The sequence below is a fragment of the Enhydra lutris genome, unplaced genomic scaffold, assembly GCF_002288905.1.
Source record: "Enhydra lutris kenyoni isolate GAN:26980312 unplaced genomic scaffold, ASM228890v2 scaffoldscaffold23, whole genome shotgun sequence".
NCBI lineage: Eukaryota > Metazoa > Chordata > Mammalia > Carnivora > Mustelidae > Enhydra > Enhydra lutris.
The window spans coordinates 1,178,281-1,199,175 of record NW_019154107.1 but is presented as its reverse complement, the minus strand read 5'-3'; the positions used below and the strand labels follow the sequence as shown (position 1 = coordinate 1,199,175).

At 43.3% G+C, this 20,895-nt stretch overlaps 1 protein-coding gene across 2 annotated transcripts in view; it reads left to right on the top strand.

Annotated features, from left to right (window-relative positions):
- Positions 1–20,895, top strand: part of LOC111150411 (adhesion G protein-coupled receptor G2) — an 86,377-nt gene that overhangs the window by 25,774 nt on the left and 39,708 nt on the right. The window contains exons 3-7 of one of the 2 annotated variants that reach the window (XM_022507831.1): positions 13,745–13,780; positions 16,352–16,390; positions 16,504–16,527; positions 18,023–18,061; positions 19,981–20,022. In XM_022507831.1, the coding sequence (XP_022363539.1) occupies positions 13,745–13,780; positions 16,352–16,390; positions 16,504–16,527; positions 18,023–18,061; positions 19,981–20,022 (180 nt within the window). The remainder of the gene's footprint in view (positions 1–13,744; positions 13,781–16,351; positions 16,391–16,503; positions 16,528–18,022; positions 18,062–19,980; positions 20,023–20,895) is intronic. The other variant, XM_022507832.1, reaches the window with a different exon arrangement.

Here is a 20,895-nt window from a genome sequence, read left to right as displayed (position 1 = left end):
CCAGCCTTTGTTGGTGGCTTTTACTAGTATGTGGCTGTTTACAGAGATGATTTGTCATATGGGAGTCCTACTCTTGAGTGTGATGAAAAAAATCATAATATGGAGGTTCGCTGGGAGCAAAACTAGGGAGGCGAGGCACGAAGAAGGGAATTCATTGATTTAGCTGCAAAGTGGCAGGGACCCCTCCTCCTCCAATTCCTCTTGATTCCTTGACTTTTGACTTGTCAATATCATGGCAAAGGAAAAGGAAATAGTGGTTGGGGAGAGTAATTTTAGCATTAATTTTGTCCCATCATTAGTTTAATGGATATTAATTACTCCACAGCACTCAAATTAAATCGATGTGGCAGAGACTGGTTGGCAGCTCACCAAACTTTAATTTTTTTTCTTCGTTACCACACAGCTAGACTCCATCACCCAGCCTCCCTTGCCATGAGTTCTGGTTAATAGGTGTCGGCGGAAAGAGTGTTTGCCACTTCCAGGCTTAGCCATAAAACTCTCCCACCTGATTTCCCTCACTCTCCCTTCCCCTGTTTGCCGGCTGGATATTGCTGTCCAGAGCAGACTTGGAATTTTCATGTTGAACATAGCAGTGCCTCTGTCTTCCTGGGCCCCTCAATGACTGCATGGAGTAGATGCCCCTCTCTCTGCCCTACCCTTCTCTCTACTCTAGGTGGCCGATTGGACTTTACACATGGAAAAGAAACTACTATTATTTTTGAGCCCCTGAGATTTTAGAATTTAATTATTGCAGCAGTCTGCCTTACCTTAACTAATACATCTGTGACCCTGCTCGCCAGGGTTGTTGGTACATCTCGTTCTGCCATTGGAAGGTGTGGTGGAGTGGGGTAGGCATCTCTTCTTTCATAATTTCTTTTTTTTTTTAATATTTTATTTATTAGAGAGAGAGAGAGAGGAAAAGCACAGAGGAAGAATGAGAGGTCGAAAGTAGGCAGAGTGGCAGGCAGAGGAACAGAGAGGGAGAAGCAGACTCCCCACTGAGCAGGGAGCCCGATGTGGGGCTTGATCCAGGACCCTGAGACCATGACCTGAGTTGATGGCAGACGCTTAACCGACTGAACCACCCAGGTGCCCCTTCTTTCTTGAGATCATTTAAGAACCCAGGTCCGAGCTGGGGGAGGCTGTGATGGTCGCTACTGAGAGGCTCCTTATCCAATCACGAGAGAGTACTTTGAGTGCGGGAGGCCCACCAGAGCCATCCACTTCCTTTGCTCCAACCTGGGCCACTGGGACTTTCACAGTTTGGCATATGGTGAAAACTACAGGTTCTGGATTTTCTGGGGTCAGATCTTACCTGTACCATTTATTAACTCTGACTCTAACACGGTATTTACTCACTGTGGTTCAATCTCCTTATCTGTAAAGTAGCAGTATCTCTCAAGAATGTCTCACAGATGGGGCATCTGCATGGCTCAGTGGGTTAAGCCTCTGCCTTTGGCTCGGGTCATGATCTCAGGGTCCTGGGATCGAGCCCTGCATCGGGCTCTCTGCTCAGCAGGGAGCCTGCTTCCCCCTCTCTGTTCCTCTGCCTGCCACTCTGACTACTTTCGATCTCTCTCTGTCAAATAAATAAATAAAATCTTAAAAAAAAAAAAAAAGAATGACTCGCAGATTAAAGGAGGTGATGCCTGCGGAGGTGCCTGTAATGCATCTGACACCGTGTGGGAACTCTGTGAACACCGGCCAGTATCCCTAGAGACCAACACAGTGATGGAGATTTTTCCAGCAATGGCAGGGTTCTGTATCTGTGCCGCCCTATACAGTAGCCACCAACGCCATGGGGCTATTGAGCGCTTGAAACATGACTGAGGAACTGGATTTTAATTTTATTTAACTTGACTTAACGTAAATTTAAGTAACCACGTGTGGCTAGTGGCTATGGTAGTGAACAGTGCAGCTTAGACCATTTGTTCTAATTGCTTCGGAATTTTTCTCCTTTATATGGAGTAAGTCACGGTTCAGTCACAGGAGGAGAGTCACTAGGGAGGGACACACACACACATACACACACACACTCTCTCTCTCTCTCTAAGGAATTTATCACAGGGATTTGACCTTATACAACCACGGGAGCTGGCTGAGCGGCCTCTGTAAAGCTGTTGTCTTCACATCTGGTGCCAGAACTTGCCATGTATGATGGGTGGGCAGCAGGGAGGCAAGAAGAAGGGTGACAACGGGAACAGGTTGGAACCCATGGGCGTGAGTTGTAGTCACGAAACAGACTGAAACTCACATCCGTTCTTGTTACCTGTGACCTTGGTGGTATGGTTGTCCCGCAGAAGCTGGGCCCTTAGCACAAAATTAAATGTCCACCCCACCCGGGAGTTGAAGAAGCTGAAGCGGATGTGGGGGGTGGGGGGCGGCTGGAGCAGTTGCAGGCTGGCAGCGCCCTCACACGGATGCAGGGAGGCACCTGCTGCTCCGCTTCTGTCCACGTGTCCCACAGGAAGCGCTCTCATGAGCTACACTCTCCAGAAACCTATAGAAAAGGGGATTCTGGGAATTGCAGCTTAGCCTCGTCATGATGCTCCATTACTGAGACACCGCACATACTGGAACGCTAACGAGCTCAATTTTGTATCTGTTAATAGTTCTAAGTAAAACATGATGCTAACATCTCCCAAGGCTCTCTTTAATTGTTTCTGTTCTGCAGCTGGCCCGAAGATATTCTGAAGAGCCTTACAGCCAGCCAACATTATCTTTGAGTAGAAAGAGTATGAGTATTTTTTTTTAAGATTTTATTTTATTTATTTGACAGAGAGAGAGAGAGATCACAAGTAGGCAGACAGGCAGGCAGAGAGAGGAGGAAGCAGGCTCCCTGCTGAGCAGAGAGCCCAAATGCGGGGCTGGATCCCAGGACCCTGGGACCATGACCTGAGCCCAAGGCAGAGGCTTAACTCACTGAGCCACCCAGGCGCCCCGAGTATGAGTATTTTTAAAAAGTTTTTCTTTCCACTTTTCTGTGGTTTAGAATTTTCTCCACATAAACCCACATTATTATTGTTATAATTAGAAAAGAAACTAATGTTAATTTTTAGAAGCCTGTCAGTGACCCCTGGGGAGACCGGGCATCCCACTAGAGGGCACTCTAATAACATCACGATTGGATGTGCCCTTCACTTTGGGCCTGAAACTGTGCAGGGTCTAGACTTTGTGCAAGAACTTAAGAAACCGGGGCGCCTGGGTGGCTCAGTGGGTTAAAGCCTCTGCCTTTGGCTCAAGTCATGATCTTGGGGTCCTGGGATCGAGCCCCAACGTCGGGCTCTCTGCTCAGCGGGGAGCCTGCTTCCTCCTCTCTCTGCCTGCCTCTCTGCCTACTTGTGATTTCTCTCTGTCAAATAAATAAAATCTTTAAAAAGAACTTAAGAAACCAAAGATACAGTCACCTGATCTCCTGAAACCCTTTGACTTCTGCTTCTTTCCTTACATTTCCAAAGAGATTCCAAGGGTATTTGATAATCAGAAGCAAAGGGTAGAAAACGGAAAGAAAGTGAAGCGGAGCTCTTGTTCAATAGAAAGGAGAAACCATTTGTAGAAAGGTCACTAGGAAAACGAGGAACAGAGAGCACAATCCTGTTAATTACAGACATGAGCAGGGTTTTCTGTGTGCTCTCCTCATACATACCGATGAAGTATGTCCTATTGTGATTATTGCCATCATCCCTGTTTTCCAGAGGGGAAGCTGAAGTGCGGGTGGGTTAATGATGTTGTCCAGAGTTACGTAGTGGTAGATTACAAAAGTTGTGCGGAATTAACAAGTGGTGTCTTTGGACTTAGGTTGTCTGGGCTTCACAGTCTATGTTCGTTCATGACCTACTTACCACACCTGAGGGATTCAGGGCAAAGTCACATGGACTACTGGAGTTGACTCCTGTTTCCCCCACACCCCGACATCCAGGGGAACCCCCCCATCCTCTCGTCTTACCTTAGAATGTCTGTTGAACCTCTTTTCATGCCAGCTTCCCAAGCACAAGTTCAGGTCCTCATCGCATCCTGCCTGGCCAGTCTGCTGCAGCAGCCTCCTCTCCGGCCGCGGTGTTTATTTCAGAGCTGTGTAAAACGATACATATCATTCTGTGGTAGGGGCTGGGGAGAGTGGGGAGGGTGTTTTGCACCCAAGTCCTTATTTTAGCCTCTGTACCCCCAGAGAACATAAACCAAGATGCTAAGTGGATCACTGCTCGATTGTGAGCTGGCATAGAGTGGTGTGATCTAAAGGAGACTAGGGGCGCCTGGGTGGCTTGGTTGGCTAAGCATCTTCCTTTGGCTTGGGTCGTGATCTCAGGGTCCTGGGATTGAGTCTCAAGTTGGGGGTTGTGGGGGGGGGGGGTCCCTGCTCAGCAGGGAGTCTGCTTCTCCCTCTCCCTCTGCTGCTCCCCCACTTGTGCTCTCTTTCAACACCCCACACCTCCGTCAAATAAATAAGCGAAGTCATAAAAAAAAAAAATTTAGAGGAGACTAGAAAAAACTCTGTACCCTAGCCAGTAGCGCCCCCACCCTGCATTTCCAGGTACTTCTGCACTTAAAACTACAAGAAACTCTTGCTAACCCATAAATTAGAGTTGCTTTGGCGCAAAAGAGTATGTCAACTGCTCACAGTAGAATTACCCTAGGCGGGAGTGGGAATCAGGAGAAGGGCAGCCAAGCAAATGTTGCTTTCCTTAAGCCACATCTCTCCTGGGAATAAGTGGAGATAAGCGTTGAACATGCATTCTCTCCCGGGACAGTATTGCCCCCAGGGGAGTGAACATCGGCTTTCGGAGGCTAAAAAAAAGTCTTAACCAATTACACAGGCCTGGGACTACGATGAGGCAAGTGAAGGGTCTGGAGCACAAAATATTAGGAGATGCCCACTCTTAGCGCCGCCTATGTGAGTGTGCACAAATAGAAAAACACACGCATACATAAATGTGTACATACTCGTTAGATGGAACGAGAAAGAGATTGGAAGGGTCAGGCAAACGGGGAAAAATGTGGGGATTTTAAATTGAGTGGTCTGGATCAGCTTCTCAGCAAAGCTGATGAGCACAATTCCAAGGAAGCACCAGGGCACAAACCAGGGGGCTCCTGGGAGGACAAGTGTTCCAGGCGGAGGGAACAGTAAGTGCGAAGTGTGGATATGGCCCGTGTGTTGGCAGAATAGCAGGGAGTGCCCTGTGGCTGAGTGAGGGGACAGTCAGAGTCAGAGATGAGGTCTGGCTAGAAGGGCATCTGTTCCATGGGAATGTGGGGAGACTCTGTGAAGAAGCAAGGGTGTACTGTCCGTCTCAGAAGCGTTCACTAAAGGCCAAGGCCCACCAAGAACTGCTGATTGTTTGCACTTGGGGAAGTTCCACCAGCTCGCAGCTGAAGTCTTCTCTAATGATTAATAATGTCATTATTAATCGTTTAATAAAAATGTATGTCAGAGACCTTCCTGAGCAGCGTGACGTGAGATGGTCACAGCTTGAGTAAACACTTCGGGCTGTGCCAAAGGAGAAATGTTTTCGTTCATTTTGTTGGTTATGTAGTAAAATCTGAAAATACAGTTCTTGGAAGAGTATCTGTTGTTCCAAGCCCTGAAGAGCCAATGTAATAACAAAACAATATTGTTTTGTTTGGGGTTCCCATATAGGAGTGCCTAGGCGTGGCGCCTAGTTTTGAATCATCTCTCCATGGAATAGTAATTCAATCCAGGGAAGGAAGGCCACCAGATTACAAGTTTCAGCTGGGTCTAGAATATTCCTGCAAGGAGGGGGCTGGTTGTATCTGTTTCAGATGCACTAATCAGAGATTAAGCCTTAATCTTTCCCATTCAACTTGGGGCACGTGTGTTGGAAGGAAATCTTCATTCGTGTTCCTGTAGTCACAGGTCTGAGACAAGCAGCTGCCTCCCATTTTAAGTTGTACAGGCCCCCACGGCATCCAAGAGTGGGCAGAAGAATGAAAACATCAGAAATGGTCAGCCGTGACCTCACCTGACTTGTATGCAGGTCGTTTGCTGGGAAGGTGATTTCAGGAATCAGGAGTGAAGGAACAGGAAGAAGGCATTAGAAGAAATAGAAAAGCCAATAAAGGGTATGTAACTGAGGTCATTGTTGTAGGCAGTGAAAGCTCAGGGTCATTGAATTTTTTATGTTGTTCATGATATGTATTTGAATGGCCATTTTAGCACACATTTGTAAGATCTGTCTGCTGTGATTGGTAATTATGATTACTATTCCAAACTTCAGATTCTGAATAACAATTGTCCAAGAAATACTTTGAAGTCTTTCCTTCATAGACTCTGCCTCATGGCTCTCAGATCCATTCCCTGTCTTTCCTCTGCTGTGACTTGTACCCCAGGGTCCTGACTCCTTGCACTATTTATGTTAAATTCCTGCTGTTGTACTACCTACCACTCATGGGTTCCAGACTGATCCCTGACTGAGGGAGACTCCTTAATGATGTCATCAGTCAGTCTGAAAATATTTTTTTTTAAGATTTTATTTACTTATTTGTTAGAGAGAGAGAGAGAGGGCGAGCGAGAGAGAACAGGAAGATGGAGGCAGAGGGAGAAGCAGGCTCCCTGCCGAGCAAGGAGCCCGATGCGGGACCCGATCCCAGGACACTGGGATCATGACCTGAGCCGAAGGCAGCCGCTTAACCAACTGAGCCACCCAGGCGTCCCTGAAAATATTTTTTTAAAAGATTTTATTTATTTGAGAGAGAGAGCGAGAGCTTGAGAGCGGGGAGAGTCAGAGGGAGAAGCAGACTCCCCGCCGAGCAGAGAGCCTGACTCCAGCAGATGCTTCGGTGACTGAGTCACCCAGGTGCCCCAGTCCCAAAATATTTTTGAACATCTACCAGATTCAGGGCCCTGGACTGTCGGATTCCTAGAGGATAATAAAGCATCAAGCCGCTTAGCGTCTAGCTGGGAAAATGAGATATACAGTAGAAGAGTTAAATAACAGTGCCCTATAGTGTGTGTCCGACAAGTAGCAGTGAGTGCTGTAGTCAAGGAATAAACCTTAAGATAAAAAGGAGAGAGCCACCTCCACTGACTTTTGTGGCCAGAGCATGCTCTAAGGGGCCAGAGAGCTGACCCAAGGAGGTTATCTTCTAAAACTCCCAATTTGGAAGAGGTGAAAATTTGGAATTCCATTTGAAATCACCTGATTTCTAAATGTTGGTAAGTAATTCAAACTTTCAAAAAATTTAGTGTGATTTCCACTTGCCTGGCCAGTGGGATAGAGCTTGCCTGGCAGCTAAACTGGAATCGTGAGCCAGTGGTATGCATGTGTTGAATGGATTACTGCAATGGGCAAGAAGGTGAATGTCAAGAACATTAAAGATCCTTTCCAATGAGAAGATTCTGGAGTTCTAATATTTCACTCACATATGAGGTGATCAAGGCCTGGCCTTAGAAGGGGACAACAGCCATGGGAAGAAGGGGCAGATAAGAGAGCAATTAGGGAATATTAATAATACCCTACATTTATAAACTAATTTATGGTCAAGAGAGTTTGTGTTTGGAAGCAGGATAGAATAGAGAAGCAGGGTTGGCTCTGCAATTGGACTGGCTGCGTTCAAATGTCAGCTGTACAGTGAGTTGCTGAAGGGGCCCAGGGCACCTTGCCCAGACTGTTTCTCAAGCACTCAAATGGACTGATGGTGATGAATTCACGTATCTCATGGAGTCGTAGGCTCATTAAATAATAAGTGCATATTGAGGCATTAAGGCTGGCTCATAGGAAGCACCAGCCACTGCTTATCACATGGACACCATCTCACTTTAGTCCCTTGCAATAGCCCCATGTTACGGGGGGGGGGGAGGAGTCAGGTAAGGATCCAAGAGTGAGCGCGTGATTTATACACTCAGCTTTACCGCTGAGACGAACTCTAGGTTTCCAGGCCCTTCACCTGGGGGATTTTTCCCCCCCATAGAGGGTGGTTTCTTGCAGCTCATACTTTCTTTTTAAAAAAAGATTTTATTTATTTATTTGACAGAGAGAGAGAGAGAGACAGCAAGAGAGGGAACACAAGCCGGGGGAGTGGGAGAGGGAGAAGCAGGCTTCCCTCTGAGCAGGGAGCCCAATGCGGGGCTCCATCCCAGGACCCTGGAATCATGGCAGATGCTTAACGACTGAGCCACCCAGGTGCCCTACATATTTTCTTTTCTTTTTTTTTTTAATTTTATTTATTTATTTAAGAGAGAGACAGTGAGGGAGAGCGTGAGAGAGGAGAAGGTCAGAGGGAGAAGCAGACTCCCTGTGGAGCTGGGAGCCCTATGCAGGACTTGATTCCAGGACTCTAGGATCATGACCTGAGCCAAAGGCAGTTGCCTAACCACCTGTGCCACCCAGGTACCCTGCATATTTTCTATAATAATAATTAAAAAAACAGTTGGATTTCTGAGTATGATAGGAAGAATAATGGCTCCTCCATGATGTCCCTGTCCTAATGCCTAGGATCTGCAAATACCTTACCTTACATAACAAAAGGGACTTTGCAGGTGTGATGGAAGTTAAGTAGTGTGAGATTATCATGGATTACCTGGGTGGGTAGGATCTAATCCTGGGAGTTCTTAAAAGTGGAAGAAGAAGGCAGAGGAGTGAGTGAGAAGGATGCCCCAGATGAAGGAGTCTCCCCTTCCACCCCATTCCACTGTTGCTGTCTTTGAAGATGGAAGAATGAGGCATGATCAAAGAAATGTGGGTAGCTTCTAGAATCTGGGAATGGCTCTCAATTTCCAGCCAGCAAGTAAATGAGTTACCTTGGTCCTACAACTGCAAGGAACTGAATTCTGTAGTGACCCAGATAAGCAGGACTCAGTCCCTCCTAGAGCCCCCAGAAAGGAATGCAGCCTGTTGATACCTTGATTTTCATCTGGTGAGACCCATATTAGACTCCTGACACAGAACTTGAACATCACACATTTGTGTTGTCTTAAACCACTAAGCTCATGGTAATATGTTACAGCAGCAACAGGAAGCTAATACACTGAGATTTCCATCTTAAATTATTTGGCAGATGTTACCAGTAACACCATCAAATTCAAGAACTCAAAAGGTATGGAAATGATGCCTGGTGATAAAGGAGTTCTGAGATATATGGAGTTGGAGAGGCAAAGACAATAAGGCATTCACTTGGCAGTGCTTAGAACACACTTGGCCTCATGGGATTGGGGTTGAGGAAAGAAAGTGCCAGGGAGGTGACGGAGGGTAATAGACTACTGAGGGGTTCGGTTTCTTGAGATTCCAGTTCCTGTCTTTGGCTTTCATTGTAAGCATATGCATGGACATCATAATTGGAATATATGCACTTGGTTTAAAAAAAATCACTAGAGTCATACTGAGTAAATTTTATAGACAGATCATAATAATTTTATTTATTAATTAAAAAAAGATTTATTTATTTGAGAGAGAGAGGGAGCACGGTGGGGAGGCGAAGAGGGCAAGGGAGAGAGAAATTCAAGAAGACTCCCCACTGAGCGTGGAGCCCCAACTGATCCCACAACACTGGGATCATGACCTAAGCAGACACCAAGAGTGGGACATTCGACTGATGAGCCGCCCAGGCGCCCCCAAGAATCTTATTTATTGACTTAAAATGAGAGCTTAATAAATGAATAATGCTTTAAAATGTGCTCTTTGTAAGTTTCCAAAGGAAAATCTGAAAAATTTAAATGTTTTTCTTTTCTTTGTTTATGAATCCTTGTAACAATGGAAATGTTTTGTCTCCTAAGAATGGCATGGAGCTCAAGTATATGACTCAGTGGAAATGACGACCGCCTCTTTGGTTGTAACAAATGGGAAGTGAGTTAGGAGAGAGCCCAAGAGAAACAGGCTGATAGTCAGGAAAATGCAAGGCCTATGGGGGCGTCTCTATTTTGGACTAGAAGGCGTGATGTGGAGGATTGTAATGAGAGACAGAAAAAAGTGAATAAAATGTTAGTCACTAAGCAATCAGACCCCTAGAAGAAAAAAAAAATGCTAAAAGAAAAAAAAAAAAGGACAATAACAGTTTAAAAATCTCTGGCTTTTATTAGCCAGATTTCCTCCCTTCATCAGTGTAGATCGTTGCTGGGAGCCCTGCACGGTTCCAAGATGGAAGAGGCCAGCTCTGCCTACGGGTCAGGGGATTTGGCAGTGAAGGAGGCTGGAACCATTGGCAGCTATGGTCAGCCCCTGGGCAAAATTGTAGAGGCAGCAGTATAAGCCTCTGCTGGCCTCAGACATCACTCTCCACCCTGCTTTCCTGTTACCGAACTCTTCTCAGTGCCCTCATGCTCTTCCTGGCCCGTGCCACATTCCCGGCCCACTCCACCTCCCCTGCCCACACTGGTAAGTGTCGTTCTCAGAGGAGCCCATACTGAATGTTGATTCTTCCCAGTACTTTTCAGCATGGCCCGGTATGGTAGGTCTTTACTACACGATCAGAAGAATTCAGCCAACTGGAGGTAATTCATACCAAGGTGTGAACAAGTGATTTTCCCTTAGTGCTCCCAAGAGTATTTAAAAAATTAAGCTCCTGTTAACTTGACAGACTGTTTAAAGATTTAATTTATTTATTTGACAGAGAGAGATCACAAGTAGGCAGAGAGGCAGGCAGAGAGAGAGAGGAGGAAGCAGGCTCCCCGCGGAGCAGAGAGCCCGATGCGGGGCTCGATCCCAGGACCCTGGGACCATGAACCGAGCCGAAGGCAGAGGCTTTAACCCACTGAGCCACCCAGGTGCCCCTCGACTGACTCTTTAATTGGTGGAATATTAAAGTAGCCTGAGGGAGATACTGAAGGACAGAGAACTAAGAGGAGGCGCTTCCAATTAATTTGGGGCATCGAGGCACTAACCACTCTGCATACATTTGCCTTGTTGGCTGCAGTGCAGTTGGGAACTTGAACACTCAATCGGTCTTGCTTTTAAGCCGAATTGTGTTTTAATGATCCCAGTACCCTACCACCACTTTGGAAAAATAGGCTTGTGGAGCCTACCGGGTATGTTTCACTGTGCAATTTTAGTTTCCAAACATATGTATTCTTTTTTTTTTTTTTAAGATTTTATTTATTTATTTGACAGAGATCACAGGCAGAGAGGCAGGTGGGGGTGGGGGGCGGGCAGGAAGCAGGCTCCCTGCTGAGCAGAGAGCCCAATGCGGGGCTTGATCCCAGCACCCTGGGATCATGACCTGAGCTGAAGACAGATGCTTAACCCACTGAGCCACCCAGGCGCCCCGCCCCTTTTTTAAAGATCAATTTATTTCTCTTAGCGAGAGCACTTTTGAGCGGGGCAGAGGGACAAGGAGAGAGATCTCAACCAGTCTCTCTACTGAGCGGGCATGGGGCTTGATCCCACAACTCCAAGATCCTGACCCGAGACGAAATCAAGAGTCAGACGCCCAGCCTAGTGAGCCACCCCAGCATCCCCCAAACATACATATTATTTTTAAAATTGTATTTCAAGATACCTCTATAGAAATAATCTTTCCTCCCTCTGTAATTAAAAAAATTTAAAACTTTCAAGGTAATACCACATATGGATGAGAGTTCGGGAGAGTAGCATTCATGGCTGCAGAGAGCTGTCTAAATTGGTTTGTTTTCTGTAGGGCATTTTGGCAGCCAAAATCAAGGAATTTATTTTTTTTTTAATTTTTAAATTTTTTATTAACATATAAAATCAAGGAATTTCTGAGGGATTCAGCCAAGTATGTATTGCAAAAATTTAGCCAAAAATATATTTTTTAAAGATTTTATTTATTTATTTGACAGAGGAAAGCACAGCAAGAGAGGGAACACAAGCAGGGGGAGTGGGAGAGGGAGAAACAGACTCCCCGCCAAGCAGAGAGCCCGATTCGGGGCTCAATCCCAGCACCCTGGGGTCATGACCTGAGCTGAAGGCAGAGACTTAACCCACTGAGCCACCCGGGTGCCCCTAGCCAAAAGTATTTATTACAACATTATTGATAATCATGGAAAACTGTACCACTAAAATGAAATTTGTGGTATAAATTAATGGTATATCCAATCACTAAAATGCTATACAGTGACCACAAGTTAAGTATTGTGGAAAATTGTTTAATGATAGAGAAGAATGTTCGGGATATACTGTCATGAGAAAAATTGGGATACAAATTGTTGATGTGATATGAACTTTCTCATACATATAAACACATATATATACACATATATACACATATATCCATAAATCTATATACGTAAGTAGATATACATATAAACATAGAGCAAAGCATATATGCCAAAATATTAGTGTCATTTAAATTTGGGTGGTGAAATTATAGGTGGTTTTAATTTTCTTTTTTGTTTATTATCTGTAATTTATCTCGGGTTGTGCTAGTAAGTGTGTGTTGTTTTTCAGAGAGGAAAAAATAGAATTCCTTTTAAGGGATCTGAGCATCCTCTGAAAGTAGATAACAGCAGTTCTTGTAGTTTATAAACCCAGAGGCATCTGATGGGGTTTAACTCCTAAGAAAGAAGTAGCGGCTTGCTAGGTGTAACAGGAAGGCTGTGCAGATAGGCATACAAGGAAGCACAGTTAGGGGCGCCTGGGTGGCTCGGCGGGTTAAAGCCTCTGCCTTCGGCTCGGGTCATGGTCCCAGGGTCCTGGGATCGAGCCCCGCATCGGGCTCTCTGCTTAGCAGGGAGCCTGCTTCCCTTCCTCTCTCTGCCTGCCTCTCTGCCTGCCTGTGATCTCTGTCTGTCAAATAAGTAAATAAAAATCTTTAAAAAAAAAAAAAAGGAAGCACAGTTAATGGAAGTTTCATTTATGCATATATATACCTTTACTTTTTTTTTTTAAAGATTTTATTTATTTATTTGACAGACAGAGATCACAAGTAGGCAGAGAGGCAGGCAGAGAGAGGGGAGGAAGCAGGCTCCCTGCTGAGCAGAGAGCCTGATGCGGGGCTCGATCCCAGGACCCTGGAATCATGACCCGAGCCGAAGGCAGAGGCTTTAACCCACCGAGCCACCCAGGTGCCCCTATACCTTTACTTTCACAAATTGTTTTTCAAAAAAGATTTTTTTTTAAAGATTTTATTTATTTATTTGACAGATAGAGATCACAGGTAGGCAGAGAGGCAGGCAGAGAGAGAGAGGAGGAAGCAGGCTCCCCGCCGAGCAGAGAGCCGGATACGGGGCTCGATCCTAGGACCCCGAGAGAGATCATGACCTGAGCTGAAGGCAGAGGCTTTAACCCACTGAGCCACCGAGGTGCCCCTCGAAAAAGATTTTTTTTTAAACTTTTTTTGTTTTAGAGAGACGGAGAGCCCAAGAGGGGAGGAGCAGAGGGAGAGGGAGAGAGAGCATCTTAAGCGGACTCCCCGCTGAGGGGGTTGGGATTGATCCCACTACCCTGAGATCATGACCTGAGTGGAAACATAGTTTGACGCTTCAGTGACTGAACCATCCGGACGCCCCTTTACTTTTACAAATTTTAATGAATACCAGCCAACAACTGAAGTTCTCAGTCATCATTTTCAGTTTCAAATATACTAAATCATTATATGACAGAATACAGAGAGCACTGTCACAGGTTAAATTGGAAGAATTGCTTCACCAGAGATGTGTCTGGAGAGAATTGAGTCGAGAAGTACTGACGACAGGCCGTTGGAAATAATTGTAAGGTCATACAGTGCCCTCTTTTGGTAGCTATTTGCGATTCATTTTCCATTTGCTCCTGTTAAAGCTGTTCATCTACAAATTCATGCACAAACTAAACTAACTTTAAATCACCTTTTTCCTCAACAGAGAATGCCGATAATTCCAGTCTGTTATCACCATCTGGTAAGACTGTTATTTCATGGCTTTGGGGAATTTCAGGAAAATAGTCTCAATGTTCCTCACGCAATAGGGCATGAGGTCAGGTACAGCAAAATTGCTTTTCTCCACGCAGGTTGATTTAATTCTGTCACTAAACCTACACCTGAAAAGTCAATAGTACACACAGACAAGAGGACAGGCAAATTGGTGCCCCCACATTTATGGACGAAGCTGAGGAATAAATTGTGGGTTTTCGTTTGGGGGACTGCTTAAGTTCTTCAACGTTATTTTTAGTATTCTCGTTCATAGGTCTCCCGTAGAGTATTAAGAACATAAACCTGCCCAGTGTTCCTGTATATTTGAGGCATGAGATGTTCTCTTCAATATATTTCCCCAGTCACTTCTGAACAAATACTTTTCAAAGGATTTCTGAGGGCTTAGCCCTCCTGAGAATGGGAAGGCAATCAAGAGAAATTTTTCACTAGGACCCTGTTGGCAGGAACCAGGACTAGAACCCACATTCACGACTGCTAGCTGGAATCAGAACCGGAAGTCAGGGATAAAGTGGTCTAGCCCCATACGGTGAGAGCCGATGGGATAGTGAAGCCCCAGTAACTTACCCAAGGTCACACAACTCCCTGCCCCCATCAAGCACAGGCAGCACGTGGCTTTTTTGCCTCCTCCTTCTGCGTTCTTTCTGGTACACCATATATCGTAGAACAATCTTTTACGGTAAGGAGCCAGTCAATTCACATTGTATCCTTAGTTGTATCAAAATGAGCTTCTGCTGTTAATTCATTTAAATGAAATTAGTAACAATAGCTGTTAACTTCTTGTGGACATACCACATGCTTAGGAGTCTCCAGACATCTCGTTCAGCTTCCAGTCTTGCAGTATAGGAATTACTATATCCACATTCTAGACGAGGAAACTAAGGGTCAGAGAGGATAGAACTTGCTCATGTTCACACATTCTGTGGAAGCAAACTACTTGTGTTTGAGCTTGGACACCACCCTCCACATCCCACTGCTTAGCTGTGTGACTTTGGGCAAGTTTCTTCACCTTTCTGGGCCCCAGTTGCTTCATGTATAAATCGGGGAATATAATAATATCTGCTTCATAAGTAGTCATGAAGGTGAAAGGAGATGACCTATACACCTGGCCCAGAGTAAACCCTCAAGAAGTAATAACGATCATTATTCTGAGTGATAAGGGGATGGGGTGAAGATTCAAACCAGGACTGCAAGCCTCCGAAGCCCAAGCTTTTTGGACTGTGCCAATTTGCCCCCTTGCTGTTAAAGGTTCCTAGGGTGCAACGAACCACTGTATTTTTCTCCTAGTACAGTAGCCATCATCTGACTTAATCATGGTGATATCTTAGCAAAATCCTGTTTGCATGGAAATAGAGGATATGGAGATTTGAAGGCAGCCACTGGTTCCAGTCAAAGCCTGGGTCCTGGGTTCCCCAGGGGAGAGCCACACTAACTGGAACGGAATAGCCGGAACACATCCAGGGACCAGCAGGGGGTTGTGCATACTGGCCTCTTCTCACCACTCATCACCTTTCAGAAGAGCGGATACTCATTCATTAAAAAACCAGCTTTGGCCAGTTATTTTGTTTTGTCCCAACAGCAAAGGATTCCATACCTACACTTTGAATCTTATTGCTCAGAAACCGTCTTATTTCTTAAGAAATATCCTTGGTGATTAAAAAAAAATGTAGTCAATGACAAAATATGAAAGCAATAATGTAAGACAGGGTGTGTGTGTTTCAGCCAACGCATGAGCAGTCTAAGACAGGCCAGCCAAGCGCCTTGACACACCCAAATGTTGTCCTTACCCACTGAATATATCAGTCTGCCTCCTGCAGCAGAGCTTGTGTTACTTGTAAAATGTTTGCATTTACTTTTCCTGTGTATATGTAGAAGTCAAGCCATAGGATCTTTTTAATACTTAAACATGCAAAATGTGTTTAGTAGATTGACCTCTTAGCTTAAGTGTATTTACTCCATGGGAAATTTAGAACTTGATTGTCTTAATAGCAGCCATATTTTAAAATAAACTCCAGGAAAATGTGTTAGGTGGTACTGTACTGATAGCAAAGTTTTTTGGTTTTTGTTTTTTAAATCAATTCACAATGGGAAGAGTGCCAGGCATTACTAAAACAGAGTGGAGCCAATGTGCGCATATATTTCATAATTGTAGTTTGACAATTTTTCAAAGTATAAAATGTTTTCTTGAATTCTCTGGCTGAAAAAATTTGGAAGTGGTATGTCACATATTTTGCTGTGGTTCCAAAACTTATTTCCATAATATTCCATAGGTAGAAGCAGGCTTTGAGGGATGAGTCTCAAGTTCTTTGTCTGTAAATGAGACAGCTGTGTTCATTTCATTTCTCGGGGTTCTTTCTCTGCAATTCTCTGGTTAAGTGTATAGTCTCTGAGAGATTATGGGGCTTGGAGATTCATATTGGTCTGATAGCATGTTGTCTACTTCTTTTCATAATTCTATCTCAAAAGTTTTAACTCCTTAGAATTCAATAAATAATTGTTTCAAAATATTAATTTGAAAATTTTTTGTTTTTTCCTCTTGCAGTTGAATCGTCTTTTGTTGGTTTTGTCCCCTACACCAATGGTACTCCAGGCAAGATTTTGAAAAAAATTCAAACCTAGTTTTAGCCCAATTTGTTAAGTTTTGGATTTAATTATGCCTTTTATTGGTTCCTCCCCCCCCCCCCGGGACAAAAGAGGTTGAAACTACAAGCCTAAATGGTAAGAATTTTTCTGAAGCAAGTGAAAATTGATAACCCTTAATATGAATATAAGTATAATGAATGGTGTTGAAGGTTTTCATATTCAAATATGCTGAAGGAAAAACACCCCAAATCAAACAAATCCCCAAATTTGTTGACTCTGGAGAGTACCCTGAAGTTCTTGGTTAAATGAAAACATTCTTATGGAGGGAGGCCAGCCCCCCACCACGCTAACTGTTCTGTGAAAAAGAAGAAATGCTGATCCCATTCTGAGTACCCTATTTCTCTTGCTTTCCAACACAATGCCAGCACATTTTATATGACAGATTGTTTAAATGTGGAAAGCACATCCAGTGACTTCAATGATTCGGCATGGAGTGTTCAAAGGCCGCCCCACCCCTTTTTTTTAAAGATTTTATTTATTTGACAGACAGAATCACAAGTAAGCAGAGAGGTAGGCAGAGAGAGAGAGAAAGAGAGAGAGAGAGAGGAGGAAGCAGGCTCCCCGCTAAGCAGAGAGCCCAGTGTGGGGCTTGATCCCAGGACCTTGGGATCATGACCTGAGCCGAAGGCAGATGCTTAACTGACTGAGCCACCCAGGTGCCCCTACATTTAATTACTTTTTAAAGTGAAAGAACATCTTCAAAATAGCTTTGGCAGTAGTTTTTAGATCCATTGTATGTGGATTTTTAAGTGTGATAATATGTGCCTTTCCCTCTTAAGGTTTCATCCAGAATAATAAATGATACCATGATTTCTATTTAAAGAAATAGCAGTTAGAATAGATTTTCAATGGAATTTTAAGGGAAATAAGATCAAAATGAGTTTTTTTTCTAAAAGTCAGTTAAATATAATGTTTAAGAAGTTTAATTTTAAGCTAGAGCTACTTAAAGATTGCTTTGTAGGAGTGTACCATCAGGCATCCGCAGGGCTATATATTAAAGTTGGTATTAACTGGAAATATATCCCTTAGGGACTTGCACTATAATGGAGTATAAAAGGGATAAAATATTAAACAACATAAATGAATTTATTTAAATCTAATAATCATAGAAGTGTTGCTGTATTTTAGACATATCACCTGTGTTTGGAAAACACATTTTAAAAGAATGAATACTTGGGGCACCTGGGTGGCTCAGTGGGTTAAGCCACTGCCTTCGGCTTGGGTCATGATCTCAGGGTCCTGGGATCGAGCCCCACATCGGGCTCTCTGCTCAGCAGGGAGCCTGCTTCCCCCTGCCTCTCTGCCTGCTTGTGATCTCTCTCCCTCTGTCAAATAAATAAATAAAATCTTTAAAGAAAAAAAAAGTGAATACTTGTGTCTGGGGTTTGGAGAATGGTTAGTGTGTGGTGGGATGGGCAGCAAATACATTCGATAGTGTCAGCTGGCTTTTGCAAAACTCTCTAGCTTCTCTTGGATTTGGGGAAAAGTGAAATGTTTAAGGAATCTAGAAGATGCATGTGTTCGTTAAGCGTATCAATAATTAGGCTTAATTTTCATTACTTTATTTCAGATGCTACTTCGAGTGTATTATCCACTTTAAACAAAACAGGTAATACCAAGTTCTTTCTAAATATAATAGCTCGTCCTCTGCCTTCTTGGGTTTCTCACTTGTGTGGTCAGCCTTCTGGGTTGTTAAATGTTGTCTCCTTGCCTACTTCCTATGCCTTCAATTGTTGATTTACTACTCATTTCACTTTGATAGTGTCATTCTGGTGTTACCATTTTCTTGACTCCCTCCATTCAAAATAACATTAAAAAAGTGTAGTTTTTAATTATTTTGTTATCTTATTTTTGTTATCTTCGCTCATAACAAATGGAGAATATAGAAAAATATAGTGAAAAAAATAGAAATCATCTCTAATGTTACTTTTCTAAGACTGTTACTGTTAATCATTTGGTATATTTCCATTCATGATCATATATACATATGCAGTATGTGTGTGTGTGTCTTTTACGCAATAGTCATAGTGCATATAGATTTTTATGTTTTGCCCTTTTGATTTCATATTAAATTATAAGTATTTTCTGCTGTCCATTACTATTAATGACTTGATAATATTCCATTGTGTACCATATGTTGAACATTCTTAAAGCTGTTTCTACTTTTTTGATAGAAATTGTTGCAATGAACATCCTTATGCGAACATTTTGCATTCATTCCCGATTTCCGTAGGAAGCATTCTAAGGATTGGATGTAATGGGTTAGCAGTTGGCGAGTATTTTAAGGTCCTTCCTTGATAGATACACTGCTCAGTTACCCTCTTGAAAGCTTGTACCCAGCAACATTCCTGTCAGCAGTGAATGAGGATATCCGTGTCACCGTACCTTTGCTGAGAGCTGAGACTATTTCACATATTATCAGAGCTTTCAATTCTGTAGGTTCTGTTTTACATTCTCGATTAGTGAGGTTGAACATTTTTCCCCAAAAGCACTTTTGTTTCTAGAACCAGAAGTTCATTTCATAGATGTGTTTTGTTTGCTCTGGGAAGGACAGTATCAGGGCAAACCAAATACTATATGATAATGCAAAATACTGTCAGCGTCTGTAATTACCACCAGCCATTACCCATGAGTCAGTCACACACTAAAACGGGAACTCATCAGTCACACATAACACAATCGAGGTTTCAGAAGCTGGTAGTGTAACGTTATCATTCTTAAGTGCTTCTCTAAGATCTGAGCTTTGTGTTCTTTTCAGAATTTGCCACTCACCCAGGCAGACAGACCTTTGCAAATCTGTGCCCCTATCACAGCCTCTTCTAATTGGCCATCCTTAGGGCAAGGATTTCTAAACCTGGTTCTCCGTTATCTGAGAAATGAACCCAACATACTCTGGGGAAGCCATTTCTAAGGTTTGCTTCTTCAGAGCATGTTCCTATTAGCCTGCAGTTTGAACAGTTCTGTCCTGGTTCTGCTGTGAGGTTATTGTACAACCATAGTCGAGTGTTTCAGCCTCTTTGAGAATAATTATATCTACGGATGTAATAGCGATAATATTATGTTAGCTCCTAGAGAAAATAGCAGGACATTTTCTTGATTATAGAGTATGCAGTATTTTAGATCTTGTGTTTCCATTAAGTTTTATTCTGAACCACCTTTTCTTTGCAACCTGTCACCTGAAGGTCCTGAGAGTGGCTTAATTCTACATATCTGAAGTGTAACTCCACATTAATTTGTCTAGCAGCAGCACGTGGAAACCGCAGTAGAATGGCACAAACAGTGGGGTGCGTAATGGGTGGGAGAGAACTGGGTAAACATGGGAATCCAAAGCCCACACCCACCCTATTTCAATGCTATAGGATCTGGGTATGTGATTTCCCTTTATTCTGCTGCCGGGAAGAGCCATAGTGGCCAAAAGGTGTCAACAGTATGATTTTCTTAGCACTTCACTAAAATGCTACTCATGGCAAATTGTTTTTTAAAAACAAGCAACAGTTCTGCTCTAATATTTAAATTGCTTCTTTGCAGAAAAAACTAAAATCACTATAGTAAAAACCTTCAATGCATCAGGTATGATTTACTATCAATATCAAGACTTTTTTCTTTTTTATAACTAAAGTAAAATGAAACAAATGGCTGGTTTTTATGTTTTCTTTCTCTTTTCTCCTACCTTTTAAAATGAAATCTGTTCTTAATGAATAGATGTTTATGCACTGGGTACCTGAAGTTGTACTAAGTGTCTGGGGCTATATACTCACAATGTTACACAGTGCCCACCCTTCAGAATCTTCTAGTTTGGGGAGAGATAAGGCAGATAAAGAGATAACTAACACAAACATGTATGCTGATAAAGGCAAATGATAACACAGGTGTTTCTGACATGGTTAAGAAGCGTGGGAAATAAAAGGGCTGGTGCTAGTGGTTATCGATGGGATGTAATTTATGAGGGAAGGTTTCTTAGAGGAGTCAACCTCAAACTCTTTTGAAATCAAATAAAGGGATGTACTTTTAAGTACCTAGTGCAAGAGTAGGAATACGCGATTTGCTTAACAAAGGCTTCTGGTTGATTTCAAATAGGGGTTGGCAAACTGTGGCCTGCAGGGCAAATATGGCCCACTGCCTGTTTTTGTAAATAAAGTTTTATTGGGACACTGCCATGCCTGTTTGTTTACATGTTATCTATGGGTACTTTTCTGGTACAATGAACAGGAGAGTCGAGTAGTTGTGACAGAGACTATATGGCCCACAAAGCCTAAAATATTTATTTTTTGACCCTTTATAAGGTTTTTTTACTCACGATTTAAAGGATAACCTGTGGCCATGTACTCGGGGGAAATTACAGATAAGCCCTAAGAATGGGAAAGAAAATTCTCAGGGTTCTTGAGCAGCTAAAGACGCACATCGCTGGAAACAAAGGTGCCAAAAATTTAGAGAAAGATGAGA